This window comes from Poeciliopsis prolifica, unplaced genomic scaffold, assembly GCF_027474105.1.
Source record: "Poeciliopsis prolifica strain line A6 unplaced genomic scaffold, Auburn_PproV2 SCAFFOLD056, whole genome shotgun sequence".
NCBI lineage: Eukaryota > Metazoa > Chordata > Actinopteri > Cyprinodontiformes > Poeciliidae > Poeciliopsis > Poeciliopsis prolifica.
The window spans coordinates 1,072,285-1,088,785 of NW_026562431.1; the positions used below are offsets into that span (position 1 = coordinate 1,072,285).

A 16,501-nucleotide genomic window follows, 5' to 3' on the forward strand; every position below is an offset into this window, starting at 1 on the left:
CTCACCTGGACCCTGCTGACGCGCTCCCTTTGCCACTCTCAGCTTGCCTCAAAAAACTCATTGACCTTTTCACAACAGGGGTGTCCAAACTTTTGCCCTCCGGGAGCCAAAACTGGCAAACTTAAACATTCAATTGGAAATGGAAAAACTTCTTTGTATCTTCGGTTTTACTAGCAAACACATTTTTAAAAAAAATTGTATATTATTAAAAGATCCAAAACATTAAAAGGGCTTTGGACTTCTGCTTTATTCAAAGTAAAACAAATAACTTCCAGATTTTTCCATGTTTTCCATCCAATCGATCTATGATTTTTTTTTTTTCATTTTCAATTATCAAGAAATCATAAATTTTCACCATTTGGCCAAACAGAAGCATTTCAAAGACAACAAATGTCCCCCGGCCTCATATTGGACACCCCTGTTTCACAAGTATCAGTACCAACTGTCACGTCTCGCAAGAAGCTCTCCTTCTACATAGTTTCTGTAATATGTTAACTTACTATATTAGCGTTTATATTCATCACTTTTGCTTTACATCTCTTAGATTTAGCTTTTTTAAAATAAAAAAAAAAACTTAAAAAAAATGTTTTAATCCTCCTCTTTGCCTTTGTGTTTCCATATAAATAGAGGTTAGAAATGTTTCATAGTGAACTACAGAAAAACTTTCCTAAAAACCAATCAATCAGACCAATCCCAACGCCCGGTTAGCGTTGCTCAGAGCAACTTCTCTGATTTAGTCAGAACTCCTCTAACGGAGACGTTTACAATCAGATTTGACAAAGACAAGCAACAAATCCTCCAGTTCGACGCGCTGGAACCGGAAAAGGCTCGCCTAGAAAAAGGCCACTTCATGTAGAAAAGAGTTCAACAAACAGCTGACAATCAGTAGAAAACTTTAAGAAAAGCTAACGCTAAAATGCTAGCCATTCCGTGGTTCCAGCTGGATTTCTTGATGTGCTTCGTCAGATGTGACAGCATTACGGTTTAAACTGAGGTGCAGATATTCTTTTTAAAAACGAGCGGGCTGCTTGGTCTTTATGGTTACGGCTGGAGGCCGCTTCCTGACAGGTTGCTCTCTGTTGTGGGAAAGGCACTGCGCTGCGCGGCGCGGCGCGGGGCGGGGCGGCGGGCCTCTGGCTCTTTGGCGTTGTGTTTCTCTTGTGTTGTCATGTGAAGCTGGTGGGCGGGGCCATGGAGGCGGGAGGTCAGCGGCGGGTGCTACGTGTGGTGGACCTCGTGGAACATCAGCTCGCGGGGGATGGGCGTCTCGGCACCGTGTATCGTGGAGGCGCGGCGCTCGAACGCCGACACCATCTGCTTCACCACCTCATCGAAGAAGACGTTGGCGAGCTGGGAGTGGAGGAGGGAGCGGAACTCGAAGGAGATCTGGACAGGAGGCAGGCTTCAAGTTAGCAAACACTTCTGACAACATGTGCTCTCAGGCAAACTGCATTGTCACACACACTAGCTGCGCTTCCATTTGGCCATAAAGTTCCACAATTTGACATTTTGAAAATAAATCTGCTTAATGGAAACATGTCAATTTCAGAAAAAAAAAATCTGTGCTTGGATGAAGTTGCAGTTTTTGGCTGCATTAAAATTGGTTTATTTTTCTAAAACTGTAACGGAAACATTTCCTTTTGTATCACGAGTTTCCCTGTCCCAATAAATAATAAGTCAATTGCATAATATATTAAAACGAGCTCAATTTTAATTTGAATGATTTATCATTTTTCTATTTTGTCTCTTTCTGACAAAAACTAGAAGACAAAAGTCTTCATTCTGGTTCTCTGGTCTCTCTTTTTGAAAAAGTTTTGTTTAGACTTCATGATTCATTTTACTTGATTTGTCGTTTCTGTTGTTTTGTTTGTTTATGTTGGATGTTCTAAAAGGTCTTCCAGTTCCACTGTTAAATGTTCTTTAGAATTCAATGTTTATTGATCTATCAGAATGCGTTTCATTATTATGAAATTAAAATTATGTTACTTAAAAATGGTCTCAAAACAACAATATTATTGCTTATTGCAATAACTACTGGAGCAATTTATAGCCCAGCAAATTCTGTTATGGTGTTATCTGGTTCACAAATCACATGATCAACAGCAGACACTGAAGAAGACAACAGGAAGTAGTTTGATGATGGCGCCTCATGTTTTTTTAATAACTCATCACGTCAACAAACTTATTCACCTGTGATATTCATTGCACTTCTGATTTCACCGAAACAGTCTGAAATTGTCTATGAAATTGTCTTTAGTCAACTTTAGCGTAATATTGACATAATATTGCACATTTTTAATGGAAAAGCAGCTAATGTCTCTATGGCTACATTCACACAGCAACTCTTGTTGCTCAATTACGATGTTTAGCTAAAATGCCATCAGTTTTTTTGCTTGGTCATCTAAAGTACTAAGTAAACCCAAACTCCAAAAGACTTTAGCGTGAATGGTTCACTTTACTCACAGCGAAATCCACGGTGCAGGTCCGAGGGTAGCCAGGGAGGCCCGGGCTGAAGCGCCACACCGTTTCCAGGTGGTTGAACAGCTTCCCGTCTGAACAGGACGCCTAAGGACACACCACATAAACCCATTTAGGTGGCTTCAAACTTCCACGGACAGAGTGACACCTCATTCACTTAGTTATAATCTGAAACCTTCTGGTATCTTTGCCCCAAAAATCTGACCTTTCATCTAATATTTCCTCCAGTTGTCTGTTCAGGGAGGGACGTGTGGCTGTTTGGAGCAGCTGGTTCTACACTTTGTTCTGACCTCAACACTCCTGGGCTCACAAATCACAGAGCAACCTGAACCGTGCTGCTCAGTCAGGCTCAGAGGAACACCATGTCCTTTGGTGGTTTACAGCTTTTAGTCTCTTGATTTGTTTTCCCTCCAAAGTCAATCAGCATAAAAATAGTTAGGTTGGGTTAATTTTCCAGTTAATCTCAGAGTTATGTTTAAATGTAGAAAACAAATCCCACGGTAGTCCCCACATGTTCTCCAGAAATATGTAAATGAAAGTCCTGAGTCCAAACCGATTCATCTTTAGTTCTTAACTAATTATTTCAATTTGAACTGGTTTTATTTCCTAAGAAATGCTCCACTTGTGCATTTTGACCATTATCTGATTGAGCACAAACCAAAGTACATTTGTTTTTGGAACAATAATAATTTTGATTTATTTAATAAAATAGTTAAAAAAAAACAAAGTGTTATCTGATTGGCTGATCACAGGAAAATCTGGTCGATTCCAACCTGTGTCCAAAACTCTGACTCTGTGTGGCTTGGCCCTCAGGTTAGATTGTTAGCATAGTTTTAGCCTGAGAATTTCAGTGACAAACTGAATTCTTGTTTAATGCAAAGTATTCGTCTCTTAATAGCTGTATTTTTAAATTAATTTAAATTTTATAAAGTAGAGCTGCAAACATCCGGCAACTTTTCGCATGCAAAAAAGAAAAAATGCTGGTTCTATTCTGTTAAGTCTAGTTCACAGAAGAAGCATGTTTTGAAAAGAAAGTTATCCTTTTAGTTGCCATGATTGGACAAAGATTTATTTTCTAGACCAAACAAACAGGAGGAGATGCACAATGTTAGGAAACTGTTATTAGGGCAAAAAAGCTGATACTTTGTTTTATGAAAATATTGCATATCTAATTTATTTCTTAGCTTTTAAAAACAAACTATAAGAATGATTTTTGCATTTAAGTTGGAAAAACAATTTGCCTCCTGAGTTCTTTCTGGTCCACGTTGAAAAAACGTTTGGACCCTGTGCTCTGCAGCTGGAATCAAAACCCATTAATAACCGGCGGCTTATGAAAATGAACCAATGGGAAGTTTAAATAAAACTGAAAAATGAAATGGAAATATCCCGATTGGTTACAGAAGCTCCATGAAGTGTTTTTGTTCTTACAGGAATGAAAGGGATATTAACCCTCAGCTTTGTTATCAATTGCTGGGTAGAAACTGTTTATTCAGCAAAAAAAAAACCCAAAAAACAATGAAGGAACTTCCAGTTCTCAGTTACAGCTAATCATCAGCTCTGCTTTGACTATTCCTTTTCCCTCCCAATCTTTCCCCTTGATGAGAGTGGAACAGATCTGAAGTGGTTGTGTCAGGATCACAGAGAGGGTCATGAAATGAACACAAGCTGTTCATCAAAAACTCAAGGATTCAGGAGCTTCTCAGTATTAGAAACCTTAACAACCCTCTCCTAATGTCAAGCAGGTTGTTCAGGTTGTGAATTTCCACCTTATCTGCTCTGAGGGATGAGAAGAGCTTCATTCTTTCAATTTAAAATTCTTTCAGACTTTGTTGATAAATGAGAACCTTAGCCTAAGGCTGGGCACCGTTTTCAATAAAAACATGGCTCCTCTCAACAACAAGTTTAAAAAAACTACTTCTGACTTGTGAGGTTTTTAAAAATGCTCCAACAGGGTGACGTTGCAGGTTTCCCCAAAACATTCAAACCTCAGAGTCATCCTGACAGAGGCAGATCAAGTCTGAGCACGAGTGGAACGGGTTTGTTTTCTATAGAAACGGATGTGTGAGGTTCCACAGAGGCAGGGAGGGAAACAGATCAAAAACTCTGTTTAAAGTTCACCCATAATGGCAAACTTCTCCATTACTGATCTGTTTTTTTCAGCCCTGCCTTTATCCTCCCAAAATGATCAAAAGCCAACATCAACTACAAACCATATCGAACTGTGGAAACATCTGCTTTTTGAATAACTATATAGTCACTTTTTCTTATGCTGTAAATGTGTTTACTGTACATTCTGTCATTGATACTTCTGTTTTTAGATTTTTTTTCCTGAATTTCCCCACTGAGAGAAAACAAAGGTTATTTCTGTTCTGTTCTATTATTGGTATCGGTGCTGAAATCCCTCTGAAAAGTTGAACGCTGAATATTAAACACACTTTTGATGTGGAACAGTTTGGGAACTTCACGCAGCAAGTTGTAGCAGTTTTCTGACAAATGCCTGCCTCAAATGTTCCCATCATTACATTTTCCTGCTTTTTTCCTTTAAAAATGTACATTTCTCACATTGTGAAAAAAAATTATAAAATATCTGAAGTCATTGCACACATTCATGTACATGCTCAAAAATAGGGCAGCATGATGTTAGAAATATTGCAATATTTGCTTGCTTTCTTCTCTCCAGTCTGTGCTTCCTACTACATGTGACCGTTAGCATGTCATTTCTATCACGTGAAAACTGTTGCTAACAACACTAGACTTTGTCCTACTATCTAAATATTGCACTAGAATGAAAAAAACTTCAGATGTCACAAGCTATGTTAGCCAACAATTATTTCTCTCCCATCCTTTGCGATATAAATATTTTGCACAATGATATTGTGATAACGATACTTGCAGTATACTGTAAACCCAGACTCAAAACTGATCCACTGCATAAGTTGTCATACCACTGGAAGTTTCCATGCTGTTTGTTGGCCAATATTCTCAATAAGCCTCAGAGAACAGCTGGATTTATATTGAGGTAAAAGTAGATGTAGAGTAAATATAAAACATACTGGCAACCTGTGTCATTTTCCTATGACTTCATATTTTTGTGTTAATTTATAACAAGAAAAGTCTCTAACGTACATCCAGGTGAATGAAAGGATGTAAATACTTTAACAAAGCACTGGATTTGGGCTATTTATGCTTGTGCGTTACCTTGACCAGGTGGGGTCGCACCGTCGTGATTAGGGAGGTGTAGTTCTCCACCACAGGGGGGAAGCCCACCATCAGCTTGGCCTTACAGAACCCGGAGCGCCTGAACACAACATCCGACTTCTTACACCAGGGAACGAAGTGGCGGTAGTTTTCCACCTCCGCCACAACGTCATAGATTTCCTGCATGGAATACCTGCAGAACAGGGAGGGGAGTAAAGGTCAGTGGCTGGGTCATGTTACGCAACACCCAACAGGATGGGACGATGCAGGACCCATGACTGAGGCAAGAGAGGAGCGTGGAAGCCAGTTGGGGGTAAAAAAAAAGAAAAATAAACAAATTAAGATCAGACGTGGTGATTGTGAAGCTCTGGAATAGAACTAGGACGTGCTGAGTGTTGGACACACAGAGACAATGTCCAGCTCCAGCTGGGAGGGAAATAGCTGGCACCTTCTGGTGTCCATTTATACCTGCAGATTTAGTGATTATGACCTCTGTGTGGAATACTTAGTGCGTCACTCATACATGTGGACAGACAGGCATTCCGGGTACTTAAAGTACGAAAGTTTGACCTGCAAAGGACGGCAATGACAGGGCAATACAGCTCTGGACAGGGCAGAAACAATTAATAAGATTAAATCTGATTAATTGATTATTGAAATAATTGTCAAATGATTAACTGAAGGACACAGACTCTAAAAATGGTCCTTTGCTGAAAGAACAAAACAGTCAGAGCATCAAAGACTAAATACATTTTACATTTAAGATGCAAAAAAAAAAAAGGAACCAGACAACTTCTTTGTCTGTAAATCTGTTCTACCCAGAAGTCTCTAAGTGGCCGTTTTAGCTTCACCTGGTTCAAAGCATTTTAAAAATTCTCTTCAGTACTTTTTGGTGGTTAATCCAAAAAATAATAATCAACAGTTCAGCGCTGCACTGTAAGACTACAATTAGCAGTTCAAATTCTGTAGACTTATTTAACCACTCAAGCCTTTTTATAACAAGACACTATTTCACAATAAACTGTTTTGCCTGAGGTCCAATAAGAGTATTTCATCAGCATATGTTTGATTATTTGTATCAAACAATTATTCTCCTTAGATGAAGGCTTTTCTTCTTAAAGGTAAAATTGTGTATTTCTTTGGACAGTTTTGGATTAATTGTGACTTTGCTGTTCTTTCAGAAAATGGCCTTTGTTATGCTGTAATTTCATTATTAAACGATTACTATATTAACTGTTGATTTTTTCAATAACTGACTTATCATGATTAATGTGATTAATTGTTTCAGCCCTGGAATGTACTGCAGATAAGTCAAACATTCACATTGATGTCAAAAGTACTGACAGACGCTGCAGATGCATTCTTTGCTACAAATAATCAAACATTTACTAGAGAAATGCTTTGTTGTTGCATTTTTGGCAATAAAAAATATTTTGCTGTTTAAAAAAGGAATTGTATCATTTGCTTCTAGTATTGTCAATAATATACAAAATAGACTTAAATAAAAGATCTGCAGAATGTGCAAAATCTTCTATCCGATTATTGATCAGAATCAAAGGAATAATTGATTTCTGAAACAATCATTAATTCATATTTCAGCTCCATCGTCAGTAAGGGGGAGTTTTCTATCCCTTTCCTTCCTGGGCCTCACACTGATCTCGCCGAGAAGAGTTTCATTTTGTTGCAGATTGAGACACAAAGACGGGATTGTGTTCTTTGTTTTCTGTGACAGTGTGAAACCAAACCTAATCTGCTCCATATGAATTGGCAGTGTGTCTGCTGGTGTTATTCTGAGGAAGCAACGTCTGGAGAACGATTCATTCCATAAAATGCTGCTTTCACCAAAAAAGGATGTACAACTGACCTCAAAAACAAAAAAAACCACATTGCTGCCCCTTTAAGCGAGACCAGAACACAACACTGAGGCTCCCGCTGAGATCTGAATTTATCCCGCTCATCAAAAGCCATAAAGAGCCTGTGGACATTCCTGCACTAAAGTTTCTGCTTACTGTGAGCTGATATTGTTTTTCAGGTTTTTCTCCACAATCTGCGTTTCAGTGAGTTGAAAAGTGCATGTAGAGTATCACTTCACAATTGATTTAGAACCCTGTAGAATTTTGTTTCTACATCATAATTTTAACAGCTGAATTGGGTTTTTGGAAGAGAGAGAGGAGATTGGTTGCCTCCCTCCAGCCTGCTGACAGGCAGTGCACAGCTGAAAATGATAGAGAAGCAACAGATGCTACTTCTCAGTACCAGAACCTGAACCAGAAAGCAGGCGTGATGCGGCTGCTAATGATGACTTCTAATGTTATGGTAAAGTTTGGTCCTATTAAAGTTGCATGGAAATTTTAGTGGAAAAAAAAACTGACATATTTGATGAAACTGTCACTATGTCCAAACAGTTTAATCTCAAACAGATAATCTGTAAAAATATTGATCTCCCCTACCTCCTTCTACATCATCCTGAAACTTTGATAAAGTTTCAAAATTATTTCAAAATTTCAAAACTTACTACAGTATTAAATCAGGCTTGTCTGTAGCTGATCTGACTGCAGAAAATAAGATCTTTCAACAGAGTAGCAAACCACCAGCTGGTAAATGGCGCCAACATACCCAATGATGCGTCTCTCCGAGTACTCCTTTCTCTTGGAGAAGGAGTCGGTGAGGTTGAAGAAGCTGCGTGCCGGCAGGACGACGGGCCGACCGGACATGGCTCCGCCTAGCAGAGAAGGCACACGCGTCATCAGGATGCCACATGACGACAGGTATCTGGTTGACAAACAGATAGAGGGACAGAAGGTGAGGCTGGCAGACTAAGAGACGCTTTCAATTTGGAAACCTCGTTCGATTTGTCTTTGACACACCCCCAGATCAATCAGATAGAGTCAGCAGAAACTAGACTCCAGACCAGAGCTTATCGAGGAGCACCTCTCCATGTCCATTAACCATAACACTGCACAACTTGAAAATGCAAAAATACATTAGCTTAATGCATTCACGCCAATTTCTGGAAAAAAAATTAAAATCCTAAAGTTTTGTGCACTAAGTTGATGTGTTATTTCTGAAGTATCAAAATATTTACATATTTCACAGAACTGCAATGGAAACACTTTCTTTACTTCACACAAGTCATGTGATGAACAGACAGACGTCACTACTGGCAGAAACGTCAAAGAAGACGATAAGAAGTTGTAGGAGGATGATGGTTTGGTTTTACTTTTCAGACGACAATTTCCCCAAAACTCTGTACATGCAGCTACGCCAACATCTCAATACCACGTCTTCTCTGACAGATGATGAGCGCTAGCGCCATGACTAAATTATGAGCTGCCATAATTTTGAATGTCTTATCGCGTGAACAAGTTCATGCATGTTTAATTTTCATTTCATTCCTTATTTAATGGAAACGCCGCAATTGCAAAAATTGTGGTTTTTTTTTTTTTTTTTTTTCAAAATAGACAAATATTTGCGCACATTTGTAATGGAAACGTTCTCTGCCATGGAAGAGAGCAGATGTTTTATTCTCTAAAGTCAGTCTAACTGAGGAATAAAGAGTGCAGTGTGTCGACTTTACGTCAGAGTTTGCGGACTTTGATATGGTGATGTCGACAAATAACAGACTTCAATAGGGATCAGTTCTAGGAACAAAGTGATCACATGAAGCCATTTCTAGGACCGTCTGCCATCCGATTCAAGCCGACATTTTTCCAATTCTGCCACTGATGCTAGATCATTGAGAGCTCAGGTTTAAATCACAGAGATGTGCTGGAAAGCTGTTGCACCTGGTCCAAATCAGAAAGGCAATCTGAATTCAGGAAGAGGCCTTCAACCACTGTGTGCGGACACAGGATTCACCCAGAAAGGAGATTGAAACTAAGATGAACCAATCAGATTGGTTCGTGTCTGATGTGCCAGACACTTAAATTTTCCAGTTTTTCTATGACTGGCAATGATTAGTCATCATCAGCTCAAAATAATAATAATTTAAGAAATCAGTTTTCCCTCATATTGACTTGCCAGTTCTTATTTGAGGTTTTTGCATTTTAACAATACCCATTTCTGCTTTACCTGCAATTAAGAACATACATTTTGAAAGATCACAGTTTACATATCACACAGGCTGTTATATTTATTGCCAGTTGCTTAAGTTTACAAAGCAATGTAACTTTCTGAATTCAATGTGGTGACCAGAATGGAAAATGTTTATCTTGTTCTACTGCTCAATATGCAGGAGTTTATTCTCGCTCTTTATCAATGCATCAAAACTAAAATTATGTATTTTTCTCTTTTCTTAAAGGTGTTATAAATACTACAATATATATATAAGTTTAATTATATGTCATAAGTTTAATACTGAGGCACAAATGATGACAAACTTACTCTAAATACAAATAGAGAATTATTACACACCCCTGTGAAGTCCCAGCATTTGCATGCTGGGCTGTAACTATAAATCAGCAGGAACTCTGGTTTCACTCTGGTTTCTGGTTTCTAGGAAGCTGATGCACTTTCAGAAATAAACCTCCGACAGGACAGGAAGTGAATGCATCACAGGGAGAAGTTTCCCCACTGACCGTCACCTTTCTCTAAAGTGTCATTAGTTTCTTGTGTTGCCATACACAAGAAACTAATGACAGGCAACTACAGAGTCATGTGGAAAAAATGAGGACACCCCTATCGGAGTGTGTTTTGGTTCAAACATTTTTGGACATATGGATATTTATTTTCACTTTCTAAAAGGAAATTGAAATCTTACTGCATGATAATCAGAGTAAAAAATACCAGTTATCAAACACAAATGTTATAAAACTTCCTCTGCTTTTATCTAAAATAAACAAGCAGCACTGACTATATTGCTGACTACACTTCTAACACTGAAATGTCAAGCGAATGTTCTGAGCTCTCTCACTTAGAAACGTTTACTTCTGACCTGTCAGAAAATACATTTTTCCAGATGACAAATTTTCCCAGAACTTATTGCGATAAACAATAATATGGTAATGAGACAATGTTCAAGTAATATAATAGTAACAATGGAATAACAATGTGACAACACATTCTCAAAGACCAATAAACTTTAAATTCTGATGAACATTTAAACACTGAAACTAGAAGACATTTTAAATATCCAAAATAAAACAGAAACAACAAATAAAATTAATTCTGAAGTCTCTATTAACAAAATTGTCAAAAAGGGATATTTGAGACCAAAGCAGCAGAATGAAGACTAGTTTTGGTAGAAAGAGAGAGAAAAAAGAAAAACAATAAATCAAGCAAATGAAAATTGAGTTTGCCATGAATCAATTAAATGATTTATTGTTTATTGTGACAGGCCAGATCTGACTGATCTGTGTTCTCAATGACAGTAAATATACACGTTATTACACAGTAACTGCAAGGTAATGCAATAAGTGTTTTTTTTATATATATGTATAAACATTAGGTGGTGTTGCTTTATTCTACTGCAGCAGATCTTCAAATAAAGCTGTTTCATTAGATTTGTCCTTGTCTAGTTGAAGGATTTAACATCCAGGCGGATGTAGAAACGCTCTGAAATCCAACAAGGCCAAGGTCACACACTTTACCCTGAGCTTTATGAGACATGCATGACCATGCAGCCAAACTTTTCCAGTCAGTAAAATGTCAATTCCTAATCATTTTATTGTTTTAAACCAGCAAAGCCCAGTTTTACAGTGACTGCTCTCTCACACAAATGTTTAGAAATGTTCTCTTCTAATATGTTTGTTTTATAGGTGTGGCAATTTAGAAACACAAATGTAAAGCTAAAATCATGTATTTATAATAATAGTAATACATTTTATTTGCACTGCACTGTTCTAAAAACTCTACAGGAATCAAGCAAAATTAAAAACAGACACTACATCCAACTAAATCTTAAAATAAAAAAAATAAAAATATACTTAAATACACACAGTAAAAACAAACGACAAGAATGTAAAAGGTACCTTAAAAGTGTTCTGAAAAGATGTGTTTTTGACTTTGATTTTTGATTAAATCAATTTAAACTGCAAAAAAAAAAATCTATGGAAAGTGCTGAAATGTGAAACTAATTAATTAACAAATGACTGATCAGTTATCACAACTGGAGTTTCTGCTCCAGAGCTCTTGGGATCAAGTGAACAGGTCTGACTCAGATCCATCCTGACGGCATGAATGAGGACTCTGTTAATCCTCAGGGGGAACACGCTGACTTGTAACCTACACTGCAGCCCTGAGCTTGCACCTTAAATGGGTTCCTGCAACCGAGACGGCGGGGTCATGCGGGGCTGCTGCCTGGGATTGGCTGCTGCTCAGGGATGGGGCTAGCTGCTTTCATTGGTTCGACGTGCCTGGCAGTCGACCCAATAGCTGCTCCACATTTTCCCTGGCACCAGATGTTTCCCTGCCCCATGGAGGTGGGGGGTTTCTGCAAGACTCTCTATTACAGTGTATTACATCATAATACATCAATGATGACTACAATTTTATCAGAATGGTGCAAACGACATCAGGAAAATATGTCAATATAGATTTTAGCCTAATTTCAAGAGTAGAAAAAAAAGAAAATATAATAGAATTCAAAATATTTTCTGACCTTCCTGTAGTGAATAGTCACTTATTACTGAAATTAAGAGTGATGCTGTGTTTGTTAAAGAACTATTCATCATAAAGCAAAGTTATACTGTTGTAGACAAAAACAAAATGATCAGGAGACATTTCAAACTGACTTTAGCGTCTTTCATCAGCAGTTAGCCTTGCTAGTGTTAAGCCTGTCACAATAAGCAATAAATCACAATAATCATTCATATCTTTTTCTGCTAATTTATTTCATTTATAGAAACTAATAAGCTATAATATAAGATATTTATGGTTTAGGTTTTGTATGGTTTGCATTTTCTTTTTATTTATTTAAAACACTGTTTTATTTTGGATATTTAAAATATCTTCCAGCTCCATGACCAAATAAATACCACACAACCAAGCCCCTTTGCCATCAGAAACAGAAACATTTGTTAATACTGGCCCAGATTTATTTATCAGATGAATGCTGATGTGGTAAAAACTGACTAACATCGGCAGACATCGATGTCAATGCTGATATATTGTGCAACACTGGCACAGAGACTTTTAAAACACAGAGAAATGGGCACAGAATGAACACATTCTGTGCCCATTCTGTGCCCATGAACACACGGGGGAAAATGAGACTTAAACACTGAAAAAGTCACAGGAATGAAAAACATACAAATACTCCAACTAAAATCACACTGTAATCCAAAACCACAGCAACCTCATATCCTCAAGGCTTTACATATTAAGAAGATAATCTGTGGCATTAGGTTCTATAGAGCTACACCTCTGCACATACCTCTTACATAATAGCTTTAAAAAAAATAAATAGATATCCAATTATAACTTTATGAGCTGACATAACATTATGTCACCAATAGATGTTCGTCATGAAGTGTCATTTGGACCACCTGTTCCTAATGCAGACCTTCAAGAGGAGCCAGTTCACCAGTACCTGGAACATGAGACATCTGACCTGCGTGTTCTGACCTCACACAGGCTTACCACAAAAGAATTGACTGGCCGTAATGAGCAATCAACTCAACAGGCAGCAGAAACTGGGCCCAAACTTCAAAACAAAGGGTGTTTACTCTCGAGTTGAACCTGGGAGATGTGGACACTGCAAACTGTGATGTCAACACATTGTCTATCCTCGGAAAAGCACCCACAGCACAGGAAGCATGTATTCATACTAATCTACACCATTAAAATGTATCCGCTTTACTATTTATGTGCGGTTATATTTCTTTAAAATGATACTTTTACATAGCTTTTATGGGACATAAAGAAATACTTCCAAACGTCTTGGAACTAATGAAGGGAAAGCTCCGGTTTAGTACACTGTTTAGAAACTGTTACAAATATCAGCAAACTGATTAACTATACTAGTCCTTGTTTTCCAGGGTTACAAGACATTAACTTAAAAACTGATATTTTTACACAGCATAGTTGTGGTTTTTACTATAAAAAGGAAGCTAAAATCATACCTATATCATCAGAGACTTATAAGGGAATCTGTAATAACTGTGAGAATATACTGCTTGAATTAGTGTCTATTAAAGACAGGAATCCACGTCGTTGATGACACTACATTCTAAACCATGTCGAGATTTAAATCGCATCCGAGGGCAGGTGACTTTATCAATATGTTGGTGTCATTAATAGGGGCATTAATGAATTCCTGATGATTGAGGCTGAAATAGTAATCACAGTATCGGTGTTTTTCTTGACTTAGTTTGGTTTCAGTTTTGAACAGAAACAAAGTGGCAGTGGGCAAATTTTGTGCGAGAAGCAGCAAGTTAAAGTGCATCACATTATGACACATACGGGATCTACTGGACTAAATGTAGCTCATAGCCACAGTGCTAGTGACTGACTGGAATATTTGTGTACCCCAGCCCAAATCGGCTTTCCCCCTAGTAACGCCCCTGACGTTTAAGTCTTTGAAAAAAAACAATTATCTTATCAGACAGAAGATTAACTTTAATAAATAGTGCAATTACTTAAATTCTGGCACATTTAGCTATCAATAAACCAAGCTTTTTGTCCCCCAACGTGAACTGAGTAAGTTCGCTCGGCTCTGGTTGCTGCCTGCGTGTGCTGGGAGCCGTGGGTGTTTCTCCCCAAAACCCCCCGGGTTTAGTCGACAGCAAACAGGCTACTTCTTTACCTGACATTATTCCTGGCCTGGATTTCCCGGCTCGCTGTGTTCGGTAACTGCTTCAGGTACTCTGCTACTTTCCGTAAGCTCCGGCCGCCTCTCGCCATCTTCTTTCTTTGACGGTTTCTTCTTTCGCCTGCTGCGACAAGTTCACAGGCATACAGCGGTGGTATGCTAGCTGCGTTGACGTTACCTTCCTTCATCTTTGCTATTGGTCGATCCGTATCCACTGAACGCTTTCATTGGTCGGTCAGCCCACTCGTTGGATGAGAGTAGTGACGTTTGAGCACGCGCCCAAGCGCGTACCCGAGAGTCACGAGATGCTGGCTCCGGTTTCACCGTCTTCTCACGCAGGTTCAAGCAGGTTCACTGTTTTCAGTTAAAACGCGCGCATATGCAACTTTCTTAAGCCTAAAAACTGTTCCCACCTTCATATCCACTTTCCATATGTTGGCTTTATATTAGTACTACTGACGCATAAACTTTAAATTGAATTCAATTGAAAAATACTTAATTTATCCTAAAGCAGGGACATAAATTTCTGTTGTAACTCATATTATTTCATGTCCTTCTCAGCCATCAATATCTACATTGTAGATATTGATGGCTGTGGGCAGGAAGTATCTCCTGTAGTGGTTTGCATTACAGCGAATTTGAAGGAACCCTTGCAAATGCTTGAAATTATACTAAAGTATAGTATCCAGAAATTTCACTCAAGTAAGATTAGTGATACTTTATTATAATATTACTCAAGTAAAATTAAAAAGTACAGTGTAGTAAAACTATTCCTATAAGTACATTTTTTTCAAAAAAGTTACTCAAGTAAATGTAACTGAGTAAATGTAACTAGTTATTATCCACCTCTGGATGTCATCAGTGCATGCAGATAAATTTATATAAATAACATATATAAAATGATAAGATATTTTGATGGAGAACTAACATCCTGTTTTTCTTTCTTTTTTATAAATTCTGTAATTCATTATGAAGTGCTGGAGATAAATGTTGTCACAATAGCACAGTGCAAAAAGCTTCCCTTTACTGTAAGCACACACACTGACACACAAAACTGCTGCTGATTTTAAGTAAGCTTTACACATGTGGCAACATAACTGTAAGCTCTTAGACACTCTGAACCTTTTTGCATTGCCACTGAAAATCAGAGGTTCAACTTTTAGAATGCGGTGAAGATCAAAGGATATTCATGTTAAAATGACCCAGTCAAAGTGTAGACCTAAGTCTGGTTGATAATCAGTGCTAAATACAAATATGCTCCCATTCTGCACTACTAGATTCCAATAAAATATACTAAAGTCTGTAGTTGTAAAGAGACGAAATGTGAAAAAGTTCAAGTTGTATGGATGCATCTCAAGGCACTGTTTACATAATGAAATTCTAGCTCAGATATTAAAGTTCAAAATAATGAGAGGGTTTGCTGTTTGTGTGATGAATTCATATAATACATTTGCTTGTTCTGCTGACCGTGTGTTAATCAGCAGTGCATTTCTACTTGAACAAAAGCTGAATCAAACAACTTCAAACCCTGCGGGAGTCCAGCATGAACTTTGTTTCGCAAATCTTCAGTGAAATCCTGTTTGTTCTCTAGAACACGAGACCAGGGGTCAGCAACCTCAACAACTCTGAGAGCCATTGTACCTTTGGTCCAGTTAAACAAAGTGTATGCAGAGCAACAGCCGCACATGACTGTTCGAAATAAAATAGTTTGATTACAACATGTACTATATAAAATTTTAATAGATTTTTACATAAAATGACAAAATTTTTATTTGTTTAACATAAATTTTAATCCTAAAATAATGCCGTAATCCTTTTTTTGTTGTTGTTTGTTTTTTGCCATAAGTAATTCTTGGGCCAAAATCACTTTGAGCCAAAAATATCACACAGGCCATTATTTTAGGAAGGTGATGATATTCAAGCTGTTCTTTGATCCAAACAATCGAAATGTGATTTCACTGCAGAGGATGTCACATTTTTCTGTTTATTCTCTGACTTTAACAAACATATAACAGAAACGAAAGAAAAAAAACAACAAGAAAACAATTTGGTACTGTTTTTCTAAAAGTGTTTAGG

At 37.8% G+C, this 16,501-nt stretch overlaps 1 protein-coding gene across 2 annotated transcripts; it reads right to left on the minus strand.

The window, feature by feature from the left end:
- Nucleotides 1–663: 663 nt before the first annotated feature.
- On the minus strand, nucleotides 664–14,634 carry coq10b (coenzyme Q10B). 2 transcript variants are annotated; one of them, XM_055059869.1, is made up of 5 exons: nucleotides 14,420–14,634; nucleotides 8,293–8,448; nucleotides 5,677–5,869; nucleotides 2,464–2,565; nucleotides 664–1,386 (listed from the first exon to the last, which is right to left on the minus strand). In XM_055059869.1, the coding sequence occupies exons 1-5, from the start codon at nucleotides 14,611–14,613 to the stop codon at nucleotides 1,219–1,221; spliced, it is 813 nt and encodes a 270-aa protein (XP_054915844.1). In that variant the 5' UTR covers nucleotides 14,614–14,634; the 3' UTR covers nucleotides 664–1,218. The 2 variants fall into 2 exon arrangements, with proteins under 2 accessions (XP_054915844.1, XP_054915845.1); XM_055059870.1 differs by having other exon boundaries at nucleotides 8,293–8,398; nucleotides 14,420–14,509.
- Between the last annotated feature and the right edge of the window lie 1,867 nt (nucleotides 14,635–16,501).